Below are 22,179 nucleotides of genomic sequence, written 5' to 3'. Positions count from 1 at the left end.
CATAATCTGTAAGCTATAAATAAACAATACTAGACAAAGAATTAAATCATATCATAGTCACATATTATGACATCATATCTAATACTGAAGAGTGAGCCTTCATGGATAAGACTAATCATGTCTGTCCAGGTCAAAACATGTAGCTGAAAACACAGCTGTATTGTTTGTATTAAGCACTGGATTTAGGAACGAATTAATTTTGTTCAGTCTTATTGCTGTCTTAAGTTTCAGTGTCATAATGCCTCAAAATTGTGTAAATGATGTGGATGCCTATTGTTATGTATATGTGAGTTTACCGTAAAATCAAATAGAAGAGACATTACACCTTTAATTAAAAAGCATATCATTTGTACTTTCAGTGTAAAATTGGTGGTCAGGATAAGACGTGGGCTCCATATATAGTATGCACTAATTGTTCTGTATATTTAAGAGGATGGCTGAAAAGTATATGGTTTTGCCATTTGATCTACCTATGGTTTGGCATGAACCAAAGAATCATGCAACCAATTGTTATTTTTGTAACAAATGTGTCTGAAATTTCTAAAAAATGCAAACATGCTGTAAAATATCCTTCATTGCAATCTGCAATCAAGTCTGTACCTTACAGTGAAATTATTCAACTTTATGGTGGGTAACTGTGGTTTTTAGTATACAGTGCTTCGACAAAAATCATAGGATCAATTTTTATAAAAATAAACTTTTGACTTACTTATAGGTGGTATAAAACATGTTTGTTTATTAAGTACTGGGTTTTTTGTAAAAATTATATTGTCAAATAGTGTTAAGATGGTAGTCCTTTTCTCTGAAATGTATGAGTAAAACATCTAGATTTCTTTTCTAATACACTTAAAAGAACATTAATTAAATTAACATATTAAGAGGTACATGTAAAAAATTAGAATTCTGTTAATATTGTTTGTAGAATAAAATTAACATTTTAAATTAAAAACTGTACAGAATACTTATTCTTTTTTTTCATAAACCAGTATCATATATTTGTTTATTATGTGTTCATCAAATTTAATTAATGTTTTGTGATTAATTTTGTTGTAGTTTTATCAACCACTTTTCTGAGTAGTGATTAAAGATGACAGTATTAAAATTTATCATTGTTGTTGTTTTAATTGCTTGGACAACAATATTTGTTCAAACAAAACCTACCTTTACAGATGATTATTATGATTATGATGATTATGCATATAAGTAAGTATTATAATTAATTTTACCATTATTATTAAATACTTTTATTTTCAAAAGCTAGTAATTTCAGAAAATGATGCAAGGTATGAAAGAATAACTTATTTTTGCTTTTTCCAAAAAAAAAGATATGATATGTAGATAAGCTATCAGACCTCTTGCTCAGAACTATTAGCCAAATTTTGTTAGGAAGATTATTTAAGTAGTTGATGTGTACAAGTTGTAACAGTACATATCAGCTCAGTTTATTATACCTATGAAAATCCAGTTTATTATCTAATTATAACAGCATTAGATACAAACAGGCAGCAATAGTAAATGATCTTCTGTTAGTGGGAAGAAGAATTTATTCTAATTAATCCAAATTTCATGGACAATTTATGTTGATTGTTCTGAATTTTTTTTAGTTCTGTTGGTACTTGATTTCATATAGTTTCAAAATTTATGCGTTAAGTACATTGATTAGATTAAGAAAAATGAGTGGCTATCTGCCCAAGTACCTTATCTTAAAAACTTTTTAAGCATATCTTATTTTTGAAAGCATTTAATCTGATTTCTGCATTCGTTAACAGGTGCAGAATCTTACTAAATGTACACAGATTTTACACCTAGAGATCCCAATGATCAAGTTCTTTTGTGCTCTCATATTTAAGGAATGAATTACTAGGAATTTTATTTAACTATTAACATAATCTATCTATATAATCTTTTCTGCAGTCTTATAATTTTCAAATGATTTCTGAACTATCAGAAACCAAGATATTAGAAAAACTAACTTTATAAAATCTTTATGTGTTCAGTACTAGTAGAGAAATACAAAAACTTTTACCAGATTAGAGAAATTTCTCCACACACACACACACACATATATATATATATATATATATATATATATATGTACACCTTTATTGTTGGGTTTTTCAATATTTTTTGTTTTTTTCAGATTATACTTTTTTACTATAGTTCTGATTAAAGTTGTGCCAACTCTACATTCAATTTCAGGACCAATCATGAATGTTTCATGATTTTCATTATCTCCACACCCAAGTTTTCTTCCTCACCAGCATAATAATAATCATTTTTTTTTTTGAGAGGAAGGTAGAAATGCATTTATGCATGGTGTGCCGAGCTTCCACTGGTAGTCTTATTAAAGTACCATCAGCAGACTACTGTCTAAAACCACCCCCTTTCTACCAGGACTCAGCCTGGAACCTTTTACTCATTACTTTGGGTTGAGTTTTCCTATCTTAACCTGAGAAGGTTGCCATCTAGTTTGCTCCTAGGCTCAGAACTTCCAGGTCACCCCGTCTTGGCCCTGAGAATGCCTACAATGAATCAGGCCACACTCCCAGTTGTTTATATCCAGGAACAGCATCACACCCACATTGTGAGGGCTCAGTGCTTTGAGATGCGCCTCTAGTGTCCCTCGTTCTTCCGCCTACCTAGCACACTTGAAAAAAGGTATTCTCGGCGTTGTCGTGTACACCGGGCAATAAAGGTAGTTGGGGAATGTGCTTTCCCAATGGCATGGAGAATGCAGGCTGCAGCGTGAATGTGCGGCTCCTTACAGGGGTTGGAGTGGCACTGGGAGGAGGGGGAATTGATGGGTGAAAAATTTGGCGGGGCCAAAAAGACTGGCTGCGATAGGGTTCTACGGCGACCCCGGCCAATGGACGGACCCTTAGGTAATGGCCAGTTTGCTGATCAGAGAGTGCCTGGAGCCGTCATGACTGCTGCTTCCGGAGAGCCGTCTGTTAAACACAGGCGGGAACCCGGGAAAAAGTGGTGGTCCTCTGAATTTAGCGTACTGCGCGCAAGAGTTAGGTCCGCTAGGAGAAGATACCAGCGTCGCCCACTAACGGGGATTATTGTTGATGATATGAGCGCGGATCTACCGGTGCACCCGTAATGAGTACATTCAGGCCATCAAGGAAGCCAAACTCAAGACTCCATGCGTGAGTTGCAGCGCAATCCCTGGCAGCTCGTGAAGTCATGTTACCGGCCAAAGCCATTGCATGTGCTGTCCAGTGTTTGATGCGGGTTTGGTGGTTGTGACCACAGTTTAACATCTGTGGCAGCTTACTAGGCGTTCCTGGATACGCTGTTTCCAGATGCTGTGGAGGATGAAGCAGAAGTTGGCGTTAGGGCGGGTGAGACACCATTCCTTGGTATACAGGCTGTGGAACTCGTAGATATGGAACTAATACTTTCTCAAATGGCACTGAAAAAGGCATTGGGGAGTGACAAACTTGACCCGGATATTTTCTATCATCTACTGCCAGTCATAAGAGAGCCGCTTGGCAGATCGTTCTCGGGGTGTCTAAACTGAGGTTGCTTTCCGACTTGTTAGAAGGTTGCTTTGGTGAGGGTGCTCTTAAATTCAGGAAAGGATCCGAGTGAGGACAACAGTTATCAACCCATCAGCCTCTTGCCGGTAATCGGCAAGTTGTTTGAAAGGATGGTTGTGGAACGGCTCTGGGAAAGCATCGATATGAACTCATTTCTAAATCGAGGCCAGTGTGGCTTTATGAAAGGGGTTGGCACTGAAGATTAAATGCTCTTGCCGAGGTGGAAAGCGCCGACTGTAAATATTTTTTGGCAATCTTTATTGACATAGTGGCGGCATTTCCTTCCTTGTGTTGGAGTTCTGTCCTTTATGAGTTGGAATGCCGCAATGTTTTCGTAGCCCTGCAGGCCGTAGTACATGATTACTTATCTGATTGCACGGCTCTGTTTAAGGATATCTAATTGTGGAAAAGTCCATCACCAGGGGAAGCCCGCAGGACTACGTTCTCAGTCCCTTGCTGTGGAACCTGGTGTTAGATGGATTTTTGGGACTAACATTCCCAGAAGGGGTCACAGCCCAGGCTTTCACCGATGACTGTCTCCTGGTAGTTCGTGCTAACTCACGACCGCAGTTAGAAGACAGAGCGCAGGCGGCTTTGTCAACCACAGAGGGCTGGATGGACGTTCAAAATTAAGGATTTCTGTGCCTAAGACGAATTTTATGCTTCTGAAGGGTGCAGACAAATTATCATGTAGTCGTAACCCTCGTATTAAGTATAAAGGCTGTGTAATCTCAGCAGAGTTCGAATTCATAAGTACCTAGGTGTTTTGTTTGATGAGAAGTTAATGTTTAGCAACCATGTTAGGCAAGTAGCGGCGGATGCCATCTCTGTGATGCACAAGCTTAGGAGGATTGCTTGAAAGGATTACGGATTGTCGGGCCGTCATTTGTACATGTACACCATGTACAAATGACGGCCCGTGTACCTCGGTACATCCGAGGTGTCTTTGAAAGTATGACCTCTTACGTGGCGTTCGTTTGGGTGCTTAGGTTGGAAAGAAATCGTGGTGGTGGGAGAAATACCAAACAAACTAATATATCATGGAGAATGGAGATAAGCACAGAAGTACCCGTGACCTGTTAAAAATGGGTCATGTAGTATTCCACCTCCGTGCCGCTGTTCTGTTCACGGACTGACCTGAGGGTTAAGCTTTGTGGTCTAACGTTCTCTGGTATTGCGGCCCAGATGTCTTGACAGGCGATGAACGTGCGTGTCCGTTCCTCGCAAGGTAGCGGTGCGTTGCACCTGCAAGAGCCACTTCTGAGTTCTCTCAAATTATAACGCCTGGGCTCACACTTTTGTCCTGTGTAAAAGGATGTAATGCGCCATGGACGCCAACAGTCATCGTCTGCTGGCCTTTCGTCTGCCAACATTCGCCATGAGTCGGCTAAGAGCGACTATGGTCCTTGAGGCTTTGTCAGCAGCCCTCCTTAAATGCTCAACAAAGCTGTTAATAATAATAATGCCTCAGATAATTTCCAACCCCATGTTCATGCAATAACATGTATGCACATGTTTAGGGCAGGCAAAGACATGGTACTCTGGTACTTTCATTTATGTTGGCCAACGGGGCAATGGTTTTGCTCAGGAACTACCTGTGGAGTATGGGATTGGTGGTCCAAGTTGGTTGTGTTTGTGCTGCTTGCAGCGGTAATGGAAGGTTTGATTGTGATCTGTTCTTGCTGATGCTGGGCAGAGTGCAGACAGAGACTGCCCATCCCTCTTCGTGGTTGTGAAGCCAGCTTGAGGGTGGGCTGCTATGAGCTTGTTTTGCTGACTTTGTCTTGTGCCACTCAATGTAAGTCAGTCACTTCGGCCCTTGGTAGGGATTGTCCCATGGGTAAGGGTATCGAAGCCCTTGCAGCTACTGTATACAAGCCCTGGGATATTGGTATCATGGGTCAGGTAGTACCTGACTCCCCGGCTGGGTTAAACTCTAGGAGGTGGCTGATTGGGGAATCCAGGCAGGATCAATGAACCTGGACATGCCCAACCATTTTTCCGCCCACACCGTGCAACATGTTGACTGACTGAACATAGCTGTAATGGAATTTTCTACTTTCATAGTCTATGTAAAAACCCACATCTTGGAGAGCCTCTATCTTTGCAAGCGAAGAGGAGGAAGAGTGTAGAGTTCAGTGATAAGGAAGAGTGCAAAGATCTGGAAAAGAAGGAAACTACTGAGTTTTGATCAAAGAATTGCAGATCAATACCAAAACATTTAGTTATCAAGAGGAAAGACAGTGATTTCTCGAAGATTAACCCTTTTGTGATAGCTTGTGGCATCATGGAAGCTGCTGGAGGACCGGTTAAAGAGACTAGAAAAACTGTTCTGGGACTATTTGTAGAAGCTGTCAACAACGTTCAATAGTTATGGCTAGCCAAGAAGATCAGAATCTTGGACATTGAGCTTCTCATAGTGCCCTCAATGCTTCAAAGGGTGTTATCATAAGCAGGAGTTTGTAAAACTTCTTGTTGAAGTGTACAAATCTCTCTCTCTCACTCTATATATACATATATATATATATATATATGGTGAACCATTACATCCTGATCTGTCATGTAGGGATCTTCTTTTCTTTGTCAACTGTTACGGGCACCACTCTGTGATCTGGAATTACCCTATTTACAAACAAGAAGTAGCTGTACAAGAGATCAAGACAGTACAGAAAGTCAACTACTTTGACACAGGAAAATTGTGTTTGACAGAACGCCAAAGATTGTGTCAGAAGTACAAGTTGCAAGGCCACTCCTGCAGCTTCTCTTAAATCAGGGAATATGCTCTCAAAATTGCCACCACCATTGGCTAAGATGGTCTAACATATCATCAATGACAATTTGAATAGTTGACCATTCAGGAAAAGTAGTCCTAAACTGACAACAAAGAAAGGAGAAGCTTCCAAAGAAAAATATTGTTTGCAACCTAACAATGAGTTTTCAACCAGTAGAAAAAAGAAAGAAAATGAGATTGAAACAGAAGAAACTCAAATCAAAAGTTGTACATTCAAAATTACCCATAAATGCCCATTAAAACATCTATCAAGGCAGAAATTAAGCTGTAAGGTAAGAGGACTTTGAATATCCAACAATGGAGCCTCATTAGGCACAAAGGCCTTTAAAGGAGAGGGCGAGCATTTAAGCCATCTCACATGCATTAACGAGGAGTGCATTGAGTCTTGATTTAGATGCACTGCTGACTGCACAATCGGAGTCGGAATCATCTGATGGGAGCAGTAGGAGATCCTCTGTGATTTTACTGTGTTGACACTCTGGAGTTCAACATCAAGGCCTCGAAGGTGGAAAAAAGAAGAAAGGATGGGCTAAGGGTAAACCTAGGCAATAGGTTTTAAGAAGAAGATAGTTCTTATGTGTGTTTGACTTAATTATAAGGATTTAATGTCTTAATTTAGTTCTGATACATAGTGAAAAGATTTCATTAGAAACTGTTTGTGCGTTGTAATGTTTTTTACATGCTTTGAAGTGTTTTAATATGTTAGTTTTTAAGTGGCAAGGGCCCTTTACACCCTTTTCATCTTTTGTATATTTAGAGTTTTAATATCCTTTGGCAAATCTTTTTTAGATGATCTGTTTTTGACAAGGCTAGCCTTCTGACTATGTCGCTAGCATTCTTATTCAGATGTGAAAGAAATATTTTCTTTTTTATATAGAAAGGGGCAAATGACCACAGCAGTTAATGCTCCTAAAATCTCAAAGAAAAAAGATAAATAATGTAACCTTGTATATTATTATGCATGAAAGATCCAATAATAAAATGCAGCACTCTCAATTCAGCAGAAAATTAAATTAGCCTGAATCAAATATTTTAAGTGCTTCCTGATGTCTGTGTTTTTTCACACATCCCTAATAAGACATAACTAAGCCCATCTAAGTGTTGCAAATATTGTATTTTGGCAAGTAATATTATTTTCTGATGTTAAAACTGAATTAGTTTGAGTAACTCACCATGAATCCTGTCTTTAATTTGTCAGTTAATGTAAGAGTCAAGTACTTAAAATACCAAACAACTTTTTATACATGTACACCAGTTACTTCATTCTCAAAATAAATGACTGAAAATTCCAAAAGGAAAGAAACAAAAAGAAATGGAAAGATTAAAGGGAATAATGAACAACTTTGTACCTTTTCACCAAATTTCATCTAAAGTATACAGTTATGCGATATTACAACATAATTCTATAGGAAAGACAATAATTAAGATTATCCTCCTCCAGTCCAGAATAACTCTATAAATACTCTATAAATTACCACCTTTGTTTCACTAAAATACTCTCATTATGAGTTAAACCTGAAAGTATTTCAAGGGCAGCCGTTATGAATGTTTTTGGAATTTCTAGAAATAAGACTAATCCTTGTAGGCTGTCTTCTGCTTTAATATAACGTGTCTTTTTATTTCAAGTATTGTATTTAAAATGAACTTACATTCATTTTTCGCATGATACACTTCACAGTATACTCAGTTTTTTGTACAATCGCAGAATAATTTAGTAGGAGGTTCACAGAAAAACAACTCTATATCCAGTCACTTCATTCCAAACTTCAATCACTTTTCTAGAACATACGAGGTGTGTGAGAAAAGTAGAGACTAACTTTTTACTTAACAAAGTTTTTATTTTTTTCAAATAACAATATTATCCCCTTTAAAGTAGTTCCCTTGGGCAGCTATACACCAGCGGAGTCATTGTTCCCACTCCTGGTAGCAGTGCTGGAAGGCTTCAACTGGTAGGGCTTTTAATTGGTTGGTCACCGTCTTTTGAATGTTCTCCAGAGTTCAAAAATGATGTTCTTTTAAGACATATTTCAATTTCGGGAAAAGGAAAAGTCAAAAGGACTCAAATCAGGTGAATAGGGGGGTTGAGGAACTGTAGGAATGCATTTTATGTCAAAAATTCCGTGATGGAAATGGCCGTGTGACACGGGGCATTGCCATGATGAAGCATCCACTTGTCTGCAATGTCTGCTCTCACGCACATGAATCACTTTTTTCCTGAGCCTTTCAAGGACACCTTTGTAAAACACTTGGTTGACAGTTTGTTCTGGAGGAACAAATTTTTTATGTACGATGATACCCCTACTGTCAAAAAAGCAAAAAACGGTATGGTTTTGATCTTTGATTTGCTCATTCAACATTTTTTCGGTCGAGGAGATGACAGAGTGTGCCACTCTTCGCTTTGCCGCTTTGTTTCAGGATTGTACTCAAATATCCAGGATTCATCACCTGTGATCACACGATTGAAGAATTCTTGGTCATTGTCAAGCCTCTCAAGAAGATCAACGCACAAGTTTTTTTGATTGTCCTTCTGTTCCATTGTGAGGTTTTTCGGCACCAATTTCGCACAAACCTTTTGCATGTCCAAATGGTCTATCAAAATTTGATGTACGGTGAAAGTGTTTAAATTTAACTGTTCACTCATCATCCTTATTGTTAAACAATGTTCTGATCTCACAAGAACCCTCACACGCCCAACGTTTTCGTCAGATTTTGAAGTTCAAGGTCTTGAGTGAGGTTGATCTTCAATGTGTCCCTGGCCTTCCAAAAATGATTTGTGCCAGCGGAAAACTTGTGCTCTTGATAAGCAATGTTCCCCATAGGCCTGTTTCAACTTTTCAAAGGTCACACTCGCGGATTCCCCAAGTTTAACACAAAACTTGATTGCACAATGTTGCTCTAAATTCTGATGCTCCATTTTCGTAACACACAACAAAAACACAACTTCACTGATGGCGCTGTCAAAAATTATGTGTTGGCTGAACAGAGTTGAAACTCATACTGAGCATGTGGAAGGGATGAACAAACTGGTCTAGCATAGACTGGTAGACACAGCATTGCCAGATCGCTCGCAGTGTTACCAATCTCATTACTTTTCTCACACACCTCATACTATAAACAAAATCTTTGTAAGTATTTATATACAGTATATATATATTTTTATTTTTTTTACTGCCGAAATCACTATCCAATTTACTACTATTCAATTTTATTTACTATTTACTACACTATTCAATAACACACATTAGCAGAGCATCCATGCCAAGAGAAACTACATATGGCACTGTTCAATCTTGGTGTTCTGTTGAAGAAGTTAATTCTTGTGTAGAATAATGTGAACAAGAGAACATTTTCAAAAATAATCAAATTTGTTATGTATAAAGAATCTACAATGTTTACTACAGTATTTTTTAGTATTTAATATGTCCTCCTTGCTCTTTAATAACCATTTCAATTCATTTAAGCATTGAATCTATAAGTTTTTTACATATTTCTTTAATTTCTTGATCGCAAGGTCACTTACACTAGAAGAAACCAAATGTAAGCAGTACACTTAAACTCTCATAAACAAGAATTTTTCAGGCAATACTTGAAATGGAGCTAACAACTGTACTACATCTGTAATCAGTGGTACAACATAACTAACTAAAAATTATCTCTCTTGTTCACATTAATTTGCACAAGACTGTAATTAATTGTGACACTGGTTGCTGGCATTTTATTCTACTTCACATCCATTATTTTCCAAGATTCTGCTTTTAAACTTGTTCAGGAACCATTAAGACACAGTTTATTATCTTCCTGGAACATAAATTAATGTTTTAATTATTAATTTTTATATTTCAGGACTTTTGTAATTGATTTTGGTTCATGTTACTGTGGAATTGATGTCTCTGACATTCTTGAAGTAAGATCACGTCCAATGGCTGATTTCCGTACAGAATTATTCATTCAGTGTAATCCAGCTGGTGAAGAAAAATGTCTAAATAGGTGTAAAAATGAGGTAATTGGTAAAATTGTTTGATTTACACATTCTTTGTTAATTGTCATAATTACTTCTTTAACTCTTATTACTAAAAGATTATATATTATTATATCTTTTAAAATATTTCAGTTTAGGTTTATAGAGTATAATTTATAAAACAAGTCTTATAATAATCATCATTTATTTTTTTTTTGTCCATGATAGTAGTAATAAAATTTATGTATATAATCAGTTTTTTAACGACAAACAGAATTTTTTAAACAAATCATTTTAAAAACAGTTTTCATCATGATTTCAGTTTTTTTTTTAATAGCCATCTTCAATGATGGGTGCTGCTGCTGTTTTCACTACAATTCTTTCTACCTCAAATACCACCTATTATCATTGGGTATAAATCAGTCACAGTGGGCACAAGTGCAAAACAGAAATAATTGAAAATATGGCTTGGTTTATCATTACAAAATACTTAATTCTAAGTTTTTGTTTATAATAAACTATCTCGGAGATTGTATTAATTCTTAATACAAATACTTATTAACCAGTTTCTTTTATACTGCTTGAAATTTAACTGGTTTTTTTTCTATTGTAATACAGAAAATTTGTTTTTGTAAATGATTTCACATTTGCTAAAGTTTGAATATCAAAACAATGTTTTAAATACCACAAAATTCTTCAATTCATAAAAATAAAAGTGAGTTTAGTTACAGTTAGTTAAAGATGTCAGAAATACCAAAACCCAGCTGTAATTAATGGTGATTTATGTTTGTTCCACATGTTTTATAATTTATTACTGATTGCTTCTGAAAAGATTTCTGGCTATGACCTGATAATTTTTTAAAATTTATTTTAAATAGTATTAATTTTTTGAGAACTTTTGAACATATCTAGATAAATATGTATCTTTTATTTTAATTTAGTTGTCAAATTAAATACTGTCTTCTAACCAATTCTTATCATAGTCAATGGAAATGCTGTTTGCAAATATTTAGGAAAAAAGTATTGTTGATTTTTTATTTTTTCTCATAGTTTATAATTTCTTTTTCAGACTTCAAAACTGATAGATGTACTATGTAAGAAAAAGGGACATTATACATGGACTAAAGAGGTAATCTATACATTTATACATAACTCTGCTTTTTCAGTCTTTTCTATAAAAAAAAAACAATCTTTGCTCCATTATAAATTGTTAAAGATTGAGCTGATTTTTTGGTTGTTAAATTTAAAGTAAGGTATATTCATGAGTAATAATAATCATGGTGTACTGACTGACACACTAATTGTAAATTCAAAAGTATTCTCCAAGATTTAATGTAAACTAAAATTATGGGTTTTTGCAGTTTAAGTATTATTACTATGTTGAATCTTATTTTAATATATTCTTTATTCAAAACAGTCACTCAGAATTCAAAATTTATTAACACAATCTAAATTGAATTAACAGTATTATTAGTAATAAAAATCATATACACATATGAACGGATTAACACACATACACAAAAGCTTTAAATAACATAAAAATAAAATAGGTATGCACATGTGTGTAAGGCTGTATAATATCAGTCATTATTAAAAATTGTAATTACAACAAAAGCAATTGGACAATACAATGCATTAAACAGTAATGTAGGGAAATTAGTTTTTTTTTAATTGCATTGGGAAATCATGTACTGAATAATATTTTGAATTAATTAGACGATTATGTTAATTTCACTTAAAAATTCTCATACTTTCCTATTCTGAAGATTGTGTGTTTTAATTTCATTAAGGATCTTTATTTTTCAAAAAAATACAGACAAGAATTAATATAAGAATGTTATACAAATTTACAAGTCTAATATTATCTTCTTCTTAAAGTGTGTAATAATTACATCAGTATCTCTAATTTTATATTTTATTTTTTAAGTAAAGTGCCAGTTTCATTCAAATTATATCAATCTTATAATACTTTTTTGAAATTTTAATTTTATTTCATATCTCATCATTTCAAAATCTAAAGACTTAATGTAGATCAGAGAAGTAAAACTATAAAAGTATATTCAATAATATTATAAATTGTCCTTATTAGGAAACAAGCTTTAAAAAGGATTAATGTTAAATTATTCATAAAATTCTTCTAACTTAGTGATTACAAAATCATATATTGTTGTTAGAATCCATTGAAGAATTCCCTTAGCATCACTATATAAAGCAAATGCTCTAAGAAAGGAAACACTCTGTCTCATAACGATTGAGCTTAAAACCATTTTATTCAAACATAGCTCATTAACTGTGAAATGAATTTCAGTAATCTAAGAAAGGAAACGCTCTGTCTCATCACGATTGAGCTTAAAACCATTTTATTCAAACATAGCTCATTAACTGTGAAATGAATTTCATTAATCACAGTATCCAAATATCCAATATTTCAGCCGTGACAACAGAATTCTCATCAGCATAAAATCAGTCTTTGTACTGAATATCAAGTTATATATTCGTGTGTATATATATATATATTACAGATGTATAAAATCAAAAGACTTAATATAGAATAAATGATTGTGATATTGTAATTTTTGCCAAAATTAAACATAATTTAAACCATTTTGAAATGTATGGTTCTTTGTTTCCATATAGCAAAATACTATTTTATTTAAGGAACCTCACACTTTATTTATCTTAATACTCACATTTTTGCATTAGAACCTCATACTGTCAAAAGTTATGAAGATAAACTATCAATAGCTCTAGACTGATTCAGAAATTAAAACTCAGCACCAAGCTTGAAAACTAAAACTTGATTTAGTAAACAAGTTGTATCAGACGCCATGGAATACAACATATTTACTGAGGAAAAAAAACGTTTTGTCTCTCAAATTTACGAGCAGGTACATCTAAAATTAATTGAATAAGTTTCTGATTTCTTTTTAATCGATGATAAGATCTTATAATTAATTTAAGCAGACTAGGTAGAAAAATGAATGTTAAGATAAATTGCTAAAATCCTGGAAAGATGAATCATAAACTTTCTTTCAATATAATAATCATAATCATATAAATTACACTTTTGATTTTATGTTTATGATTTCAATGGTCTAATATTCTTGTTAGTGAAATTCATTTGTTTAAAAACGACTAATTATTATTATATTGCATGTGATGTTAGAAATGTTTTTTTTGAACTTGTCCTAAATGATCAACACTCATCCAAATATACTTAATTTTCCTTATTCTTGGAAATGAAATTTCATTTTTATGTACATGTTTGTAAACAGCCTTATCTAATAATTATCAAAGCTCAGTTTGGGTTTTTAAACAGGTACTAGATAGAAAATTGAATGCCAGAAAAATTTCATTGATTTGGTCACTAAACCAAACAAATACTAAGGATGTAGTAATCTTAATATTCTTAATATGGATCTGGCAGCCAAAGTTACTGAACACCTTGATGAAGAAAAAATATAAAACAAAGGGGCTGGTGGAAAAATGTTTTATCCACAGATGGATGAAGAAGCAAGACAAATTAACCTATCTAAAGAAGTATTCCAAACAGTGGGTGCTTATGGTATTAAGCAATGGGTGCTTAATTCCTCAGGAGATGCTGGTATCTTTACACAAAATAGAGCAGCATCTACTTTAAATTGTTTTTTGTGTTAGCTAACTCAAATAAAGTTTCTTTACCTTCTGATAGTAAAATGTTACCTGAGAATGAGTTCAGGTTTTCTTAAGGAGAATTCATTATCAGAATTCTACAGTACACGGAAGTATCTAATTGAATTACATACTGTTTAGCCACATCCCTACTGCAGATTAGAAAAATTTTATCATAGATAAGTTGATTATTTTGAGGCAATCTCAGAAGAGAAAGCCTCTATCATTTTCTTTAATTCACAGGGTTTTTATTAATATTGTGCAACATTTTCTTTTAAAATTATTATTTATATATTAACACATAATTAATTTTTGTTAATTAAAATAATGTTTCACTGCTTGCCATTTTTTATTTGCAACTAAACCAATAAGAACAAACTTTCTTAAATAGAGCAACTAACAGTTTTGATATCTTTTCTACAATTTTTCTACTTTAGTTTTGGTTAAAAGAGCATCAATTATTTTTATGATAATTCTGAATTTATATATTATTGTATGGATTAAAGTGAAACATTAATACAAACCAATGGCTATGCTAAGGAATGTTAGTAAGGATGTAAGTATGCAATGTTAGTAAGGAATAATCCTTACTAACTGATTCACTAGTCTGATCACCAATACTCTGAGAAAACCTTTTAGAATCAATACAATCAGTAGATATTACAGCCTTTGCAAAAAAGTAGTATTATTTTTTGAAAATTATCTCAGTAGTTATTGAAACCATATAATAAATAAGTATAATCTTTTGTTATATTTGTAAATTTGTATTGACTGAGTTATCGCATTCTAAGAAATTAACTAGACTCAGTTTTTCAAACAAGTCCTTGAAATGAAATCATAGAAATTTAGTTTTTTTCAAAATGTACACTTCTAGATTTAATTTAAGAAAAGAAACAGTACAGAAACAGATTACTTCAACATATTCAACTAAAAGAGTAGGATAATAAAATGAGAAATTATTTAATCTAGCAATGTTCAAATTCATGCTCATTCACTGCTTGCTTCTTTGAGCAAGCATACAGCTTCAGGCAATGCCAATGGTTGGATGTCCATAGTTATGCTGTAGTAATGAGTGCTCACAGTTCATTATATATCAGAATTGTTATTAAGGTCTCTCCCCTGTAATGTGATCTCTAAGAGGTCCTTACCCACTGTTAGCTGCAGTATACCTAAACATAATGTACTCCAGCGTTTCATCCTCGCTGCAGCCCTTGCAACCCGAGGAATCCTTGAAGTGGAATTGGAAGGGATACTGTCCAATAACAATGTGATCAATGCGAGCTCTAGCCAAAAATGTAGCAGTTGCTCTTGACACATTTCAATATAATGCCAGATCAGTAGGTTGTCATATGATGTTGACCTGTGTCTCCTGTTTTCCACCTTTCTATCCAAGTCGCTCTGAGTACACTGGTGGCTGTCCTCCTGTATCTGATCAGGGAGTGAGTGAGAAAGTGGACTGATCCCATGCTTGCCACAGCTTCTGCAATTTTATCAGCCCACTTGTTATCTAATGCCCCAAGTGTGCAGGTACCCACTGAAAGATTCTTGATTCTTTCAGTGGGTTGATTCTTTCTCTGATTCTTGATTCTTTCTCTTTTATTTGTGTCGAAGTGGACTTAATCTCTGTATTCAGAAAGAGTAAACCCCACAATCCACTTTCTAAAAAGATTTTCTGGCTAATTTAGAGTCTGAAAAGATGCATAATTCACAGCATTCAACATCAGGCATCCTGTCAGGGCTGTGCTGATGGCCAGGAGTTCAGGAGTGCAAGCATTCATGCAAAAGGTTGAGTTTCCAGGGATATAATAATGTTCACCTGTGTTTTCCATATAATATCCAGCACTGGATTTAACTTGGGCAGTGTAGATTTTCACAAACCTGTCATAGTAAGTTTCTTGCTTTAGAGTCTCTACTGATTCAGACTTATTCATTTTTGTAGGGAGTTCCAGCATTGCCTATACTTCCACTAGCTTTCATGATGGTTCTGAATAGCAAATAGGGATTTGTTCAGCACCATTGTTTTCTCTCTGTTGGTAAAGGATTGCATTACTTCTGTAATTGTCAATTCTGCCAGTGGGTTAGTCCTTGGCAAGATTTGGATACACAGATTTTGTTTCAAATTTGTCTAACTCATGAATAGGTCTACCAGCTCCACTCCTAGTTCAATCTCCATGACCATGATGGGTTTGGTTTGAGGGCAGGCAAACACAATCTTAATGCTGCTGATTGTATTAGCTTCTGTTTATTTTTATGCATTGCAGCGGTAGCTTCACACTACAATCATACGTCATCTTGGATCTTATGTATAGAGTATAAAACAATTTTAGTGTTAAAGTGTCAGTTCTCCATTGTTTGTTAGCAACAACTTTCAGCATGTTGAGTTGCTTAGCACACTGATTCATCAGTCCTTCTATGTAACTTAGTGATTCTATATATGTTGATAGTGATTATCGTTATTGATCCTTATTTTCAGGAGCATAAACTCCAATTTATGGTCTTCCATTTTACGGTCTGTGACATATAGTGATTCATGGATAAAAATAACCAAGCCTCATCCTCTAATTTCATCTTGATATATTATATACAAAGTATATAATAAACATATGTAAATTTACAATTGAACATTTGGAGGTCATAAATATTAGTTATTCTTTTTTAGTCTTGGATAATGAATATTATTTTTATATCTTTTGCTGCAGTTTCTTTCTCCAGTTCATCGATTTTCAGCTTGCATTCCAGTGTATGAAAAGAATCTTCTTTATAGCTTGCTACCATTGCAATGGGTTAGCTAATCTTTATACAAAGATGCCTTTTTCCTTTTGTTAGTTTCTATTTTGAAGGGCATCATACCTTTACTTGTTTGTAAATGCCTTTTCCACATTATCTCATGATAAGGCTTTTGTCAATATCATATGTTTGCCATATAGTTTTTTACACTTTTTCCTGATCTTTATCCATAAATTAATTTTTATTCTATCAGGATGTTCTAGTTTTACCTTTGAAAAAATACATCTGGAGGCTTGAGAAGGACTGTACTCAATAACATAGGCATATTTTATGGGACTTTCAGAGAAAGCTAGCTACTGGTGTACAATTAACTGTTTTTACATAGTCTTTCCAACAGTAGGAATGAAGACCAACCAGCTCACCCCCCCCAGTTCATACTCATACTTAAATACAATAATTTTAACTCTATAAAAACTTTCATTTTTTTTGCAATAAAATGCACTTCAGTCTCACATTTTTTAAATAAAAGATGGTATAAATAAAATAATTTTTTTAAATATTAGAACTTTGTTAGAAACTGATCTGAGACTAACTGATTTAAAACTAGCTAGCTTATTAACTAATTTTAAAAAGTACTAATTTATTTCACAATATTTGGTGAACTCACAAATAATTATTAAACTAGTATGTAATTAATGAGTGGTTGGAATGTGTACAAGTACAATTTATTTTCCTTTTGAATCATCAGCCATTTGTTTGATGCTATTCTTCATTTTCTTCTCTTTTACTGGAGAATTTTTAACCTCAACATAATACATTTTTACATCATACATTTTCAGTTGTTTGACTAATCTTTGTCTTCCACTACAGTTTTTACCTTTCCTCCATCCATTATCAAATCAACTAAATATAAATTATTAACACATGGCCATCAGATTAATTTGTTTCTTTCAAGGTCTTGCCATAAATTTCTCTTCTCTATAGCAGTATGCAGTTGAAGACCTCCACATTTTGTACTTCATCAGATACCTAATTTTCACAATCTCTTTAAACAACATATTTGAAACGCTTTTACCTTCCTGATTTTATTATTATTTATGTTTCATTACTGTAAGACTACACTTCTTCTTCTTTACTTCATGGGTTGGTTTGCTTGGCATTTCTCTCGCCACCACCCCATTTGGTCGCCCTAAAGCATAAGACCGAATGTCTGTGCCACAAACGGCTACTGAGCCACAAAACAGATTCTGTATAAATCTAAGGACCTTCTCTTAGTTGTGGCATGCCATTCTTGCTGCCATGCTTCCATCGCAAGGCTGTAAATCCTCCTCAACAGGTGGGAGATGGGCAACTGTTTGAAATTTAGAACTGGTGCATTGAGATCACCATTTCACTCCGGTACAGGCCTGGCTTGAAACCACATCCCAAATACCTCAGCCTCCCTGCCTTTTCACAATTTCCACATGGCTGCCCAAACTCTCACCACTAAATCGATTGGGAGAGTCTTTCCCAACACAGTGGTAAGCCTCGTAGGAGGTTGTTTTAAAAACACCAGTGCATACAATTAAGGCTCTGCGCTGGACACTCCTTAAATTTTGAATACGTGCTCGATTTCTTTCCAACCTATGTGCCCAAATGGACGCTACGTAAGAGGTCGTACTTTTGAAGACACCTCAGTACAGTATGTACAAATGATGGTCCGACAGTCTATAATCTTACTTCATGGGTTAGGCATATCTGCTTATTCCAGAAACCATCTTCTCCTTGGGCGATCTGCACACCTGTGGCCTCTAGATTTGTAATCACAGACTAAAAGAGGCAAATGTTCATTTTCCATCTGTTCTACATGACTGCACCAGTTCCTCTTTTTTGCCTTCATTTTATCTTTCAGTCTAAATATACCAAGCTCGTTTCTTATATCTTCAATTCTTATTCTGTCATTTCCTATGCATCCCTTGATTGTCCTTAGAAACCTCATTTCAGCTGCTGTTACTTGATCTCTTTTTCTGTTGAAAAGGATCCATGTCTCACTTCTGTATAGCACCACTGTATCGCCATCGTTTTATAAAATTTTAATGTAGTGTCTCTCCTCATCCTATGTTTCAACACTCTCTAAATTGTCCCACAGATATTCCTAAACCTATTCAGCTTAATCATCAAATCATTATTATCTAGGAAAGATATTTGACATCCTAACTAGTTAAAGTGCAATAGTTATTCCAGGATGCCGCCACTCACCTCAGTTTTTTACATCTCACTGGATATTTGCCATAAAACGACCATTACCTCTGTCTTCTCAGCAGAATTCTTCAAATTGTATTCATTGTAGATGCTTTGCAGTTGAACATTCCTCTTTGCAGCATGTCCTCAGATTCTTCAGTTATGGCGACGTCATCTGCATAAGCTACGACATTAAGTCTTGTATAAGGACTGAGTTGTATCCCTGTCTATATCTGAGTCTCTACCTTGCCACCATCTTTTTTTTCCTGTTTAGCCTTTGGGAATTACTATTCAGGTATTAACTTCAGAGGATGACATGTATGATGTAACTGAAGCGTAGTCTTTTAGAGTTCAGTTCCTTAGATGTGTGGTTAATTGAAACCGAACCACCAAAGTACACTGGTATCCAAGATCTAGTATTCAAATCTGTATAAAAGTGACTGCTTTTACTAGGACTTGAATGCTGGAACTCTTGACTTCCAAATCAGCTGATTTGGGAAGATGCATTCACCACTAGACCAACCTGGTGGGTTACCTTGCCACCATCTGCGAATGACATTGCCCACATAAATGTTAAAAAGTGTCAGAGAGATACAATAGCCCTGTCTCATGCCCTTATTTTTTTTGACATGTTCTAATTTTTGTCCGCCTGTGCTGATAACCTTAGTGATGGCTCTGTACAGGCTCTTGATGGCTCGAACAAGATGTAAAGGGAATCCCCTTTTAACCAATATTCTCCATAATTTCCTTTCTCTAGGGTGTCAAATGATTTTTCAAAATCAACAAATCTTTCAAAATCATTCAGTATCGACAAACACATTATGCTATATGTGTTTCTAGCTTAAATTCCTTCTTTCTCAATCATCTGTTCTATTGTAAAGATTACACTTTATGGAAATATATTTAAGAGCCACTTTATATGCACCTTGGATCAATAACTAATAGTAGTAGACTTCCTTTGTGCATGAAAGCTGCCTTTTCTTTTAATAGCTGTTTTTGATTTCTTTTTCATTCATAAATTCTTTCTAATTTTATGACTTATAAAAAAAAATATTTTGAAAATTCTGTTGTATTATAAACATTTCTGTAGATTATGTTTTTAATCTTTAGTACCGGTACCTCTTTACCTTCACTTCCTTCAGATTTCATTATATTTTCTTTAATCTTATCTTTTTTCAAGTATAATATCTTTTTTCAATATATCCATGCCATTCAGAATTTGTATTTTTGGTTCAAATATTTTATTTTTTTATTGACATAGTTGCCATATCAGTAACCAAGGAAAGGTTAAGTTTATGGTTTTGTGCATGAAATACAACTGGATAAAGAGCAAATACAATAATTTTGATTTTTTTGTTTGTTTTAGCATTTATTTGTAAAACTGTAATTTTTAACTTAATTTTTAAATCGTCAGTATAAATTATTAACTAATTTTGTTAAAATATTTTTTATTTCGATAACAATTTCAATCTTCAAAATAATATTATTTGAAAATTAAACTTGGTCAATAATATTTTGATTTAATGATTAAAGATTTTATTTGCTACTGTTATTCTTTCCAAATGATGTTAGTGTTTAGATTTTATTTACTTATGAAGAATTTTCTAAATTACTGGATAATGTGCGTGTGTGTGAACTCACATTTTTGTAAAAACATGGTGAATATTAATTTAAGTACCAGTTATTTAAAACTTATTATATTAATTACAGTCTTTGAAATTTTCAGAGTTACATTTATAACAACTTTTGTGCTGCATCTTTCTGGAGTAAAATAGGTAAAACTACAAATACCAATATTTGCTGTCATAACAATAATGCTGTAAATTGTACAGATATGGAACGTGTGAAAAGGACAGCGGAATTCTATAGCGATAAACCAGTAGATGGAGTCATTTTTGAGGAAAATTTTATTAGAGAAGAAGATGGAAGTATTTTTATACACAAAGACCTGCATTCACAAAGTATCGTACAACATAATAAAAATAATATGAAAGAAATTATTGAACAAGAAGACCTAGAGAGCACACCAATGCCTGTTAAAAGAGCATTATTATCTAAAACTGAAGTTACTGATCAAATGAATGATCATTACTTTACAAATACAGATACAGCATCTGAATTTTTATCACATATTAAGGAATCAGGTAATAAAAGAAGTAATTTTGAAGAAAGTAATGATGAAATTTTTCCACAAAGGTTTACAGATGCTAATTTTTTAGCGAAACTTGAAAGCCAATATATTCATGATCAAACTGCTCCAAATCAAGAGAATTTCAGTGAACCATCAGAAATGGAATTAATTAAATACTATAGAGATCAGAGTAAAATATATGGATCTGAAATAACACCAAAAACTGAAGATGATTTAGAAACTACTGAAACAACAACTGTAACAATGAATGAAATAGAAACCACTTACAGAACACTTCCATACACTATACCTGTCACTATACCTAATAACCAATCATTTACAAATCACCAAGCAATTACAAATTACATTCCTAATAGATTTGATTTAATAAATTTTCCATACCAAGAAACCAAAAGTAATCTTGATATACCTGACATTTCAGCAACTACTAGCAATCCATATAATGAAGAAATAGATAAAGATGACTTTTTAAATAAAACAACAGAAAATAACATACTGATGAAAAATGATGTTCAGGTAACAGAAGTAACAGAAACTGTAACCACAGATCAATACTCTTCAGAATTATTTTCACTCACTACGACTAATACAACAGAGACTACTGTTCTTTCAAATATAATTTCTGCAGCTGAAGATGAAACATTAGAATCAACACTTTCTTCACTTAGTACTACAACTTTTGAATCTACAACTCTCTCTGATGATGAAGATTCACTCCTACATTCTCTACCAAAATTTAAACTCAATCCTTTATATTTCAATGCATCAGAAGAAAAGCTTTCAATTCATAGCAACATAGGTACAGCACAATAGATTAATCCATAATAGATTGAAATACAGAAGTATTTAACATGGATAATGACTAATTTTTAAAAAAGTTCACTTGGTCACAAAAAATTCAATTGTTATTAAGAAATTAAATATTCTATATGTATCGTTTAAGAATAATAAAAATTTGATATACAATAATAGTATATTTAATTTAAAAAGTTACATATAATTGAACATAATAACTATTCTGTTTTATTGGTCGTAATTATAAATATTATTAAATGAACCTCCTAAATTAAGTAATAAAAGAGAAGTTACTTATTAAAATATGTCTTTTGATTTAAATATATTAAAAAAAATTAGA

The 22,179-nt window shown here is 33.7% G+C and overlaps 1 protein-coding gene across 1 annotated transcript; it reads left to right on the top strand.

Annotated features, from left to right (window-relative positions):
• Positions 1-1,087: 1,087 nt before the first annotated feature.
• Positions 1,088-21,919, top strand: LOC142326922 (uncharacterized). The gene is made up of 4 exons (XM_075369652.1): positions 1,088-1,203; positions 10,180-10,336; positions 11,364-11,423; positions 20,619-21,919. Exons 1-4 carry the CDS (start codon positions 1,088-1,090, stop codon positions 21,855-21,857), a joined length of 1,572 nt encoding a protein of 523 aa, XP_075225767.1. The 3' UTR covers positions 21,858-21,919.
• The last annotated feature ends 260 nt before the right edge of the window (positions 21,920-22,179 follow it).

The sequence above is a fragment of the Lycorma delicatula genome, chromosome 6, assembly GCF_047948215.1.
Source record: "Lycorma delicatula isolate Av1 chromosome 6, ASM4794821v1, whole genome shotgun sequence".
Lineage (NCBI taxonomy): Eukaryota > Metazoa > Arthropoda > Insecta > Hemiptera > Fulgoridae > Lycorma > Lycorma delicatula.
The sequence above is the reverse complement of the archived record's forward strand: the minus strand, read 5'-3'. Positions and strand labels throughout refer to the sequence as shown.

Excerpts from the sequence above, each read along its gene's own strand:
- LOC142326922 (XM_075369652.1), top strand. The coding sequence starts at position 1,088 with ATGACAGTATTAAAATTTATCATTGTTGTTGTTTTAATTGCTTGGACA. Across the intron at positions 1,204-10,179 it reads TATGATGATTATGCATATAA|GACTTTTGTAATTGATTTTG; the intron begins GTAAGTATTATA and ends TTTATATTTCAG. Across the intron at positions 11,424-20,618 it reads ATTATACATGGACTAAAGAG|AGTTACATTTATAACAACTT; the intron begins GTAATCTATACA and ends TGAAATTTTCAG.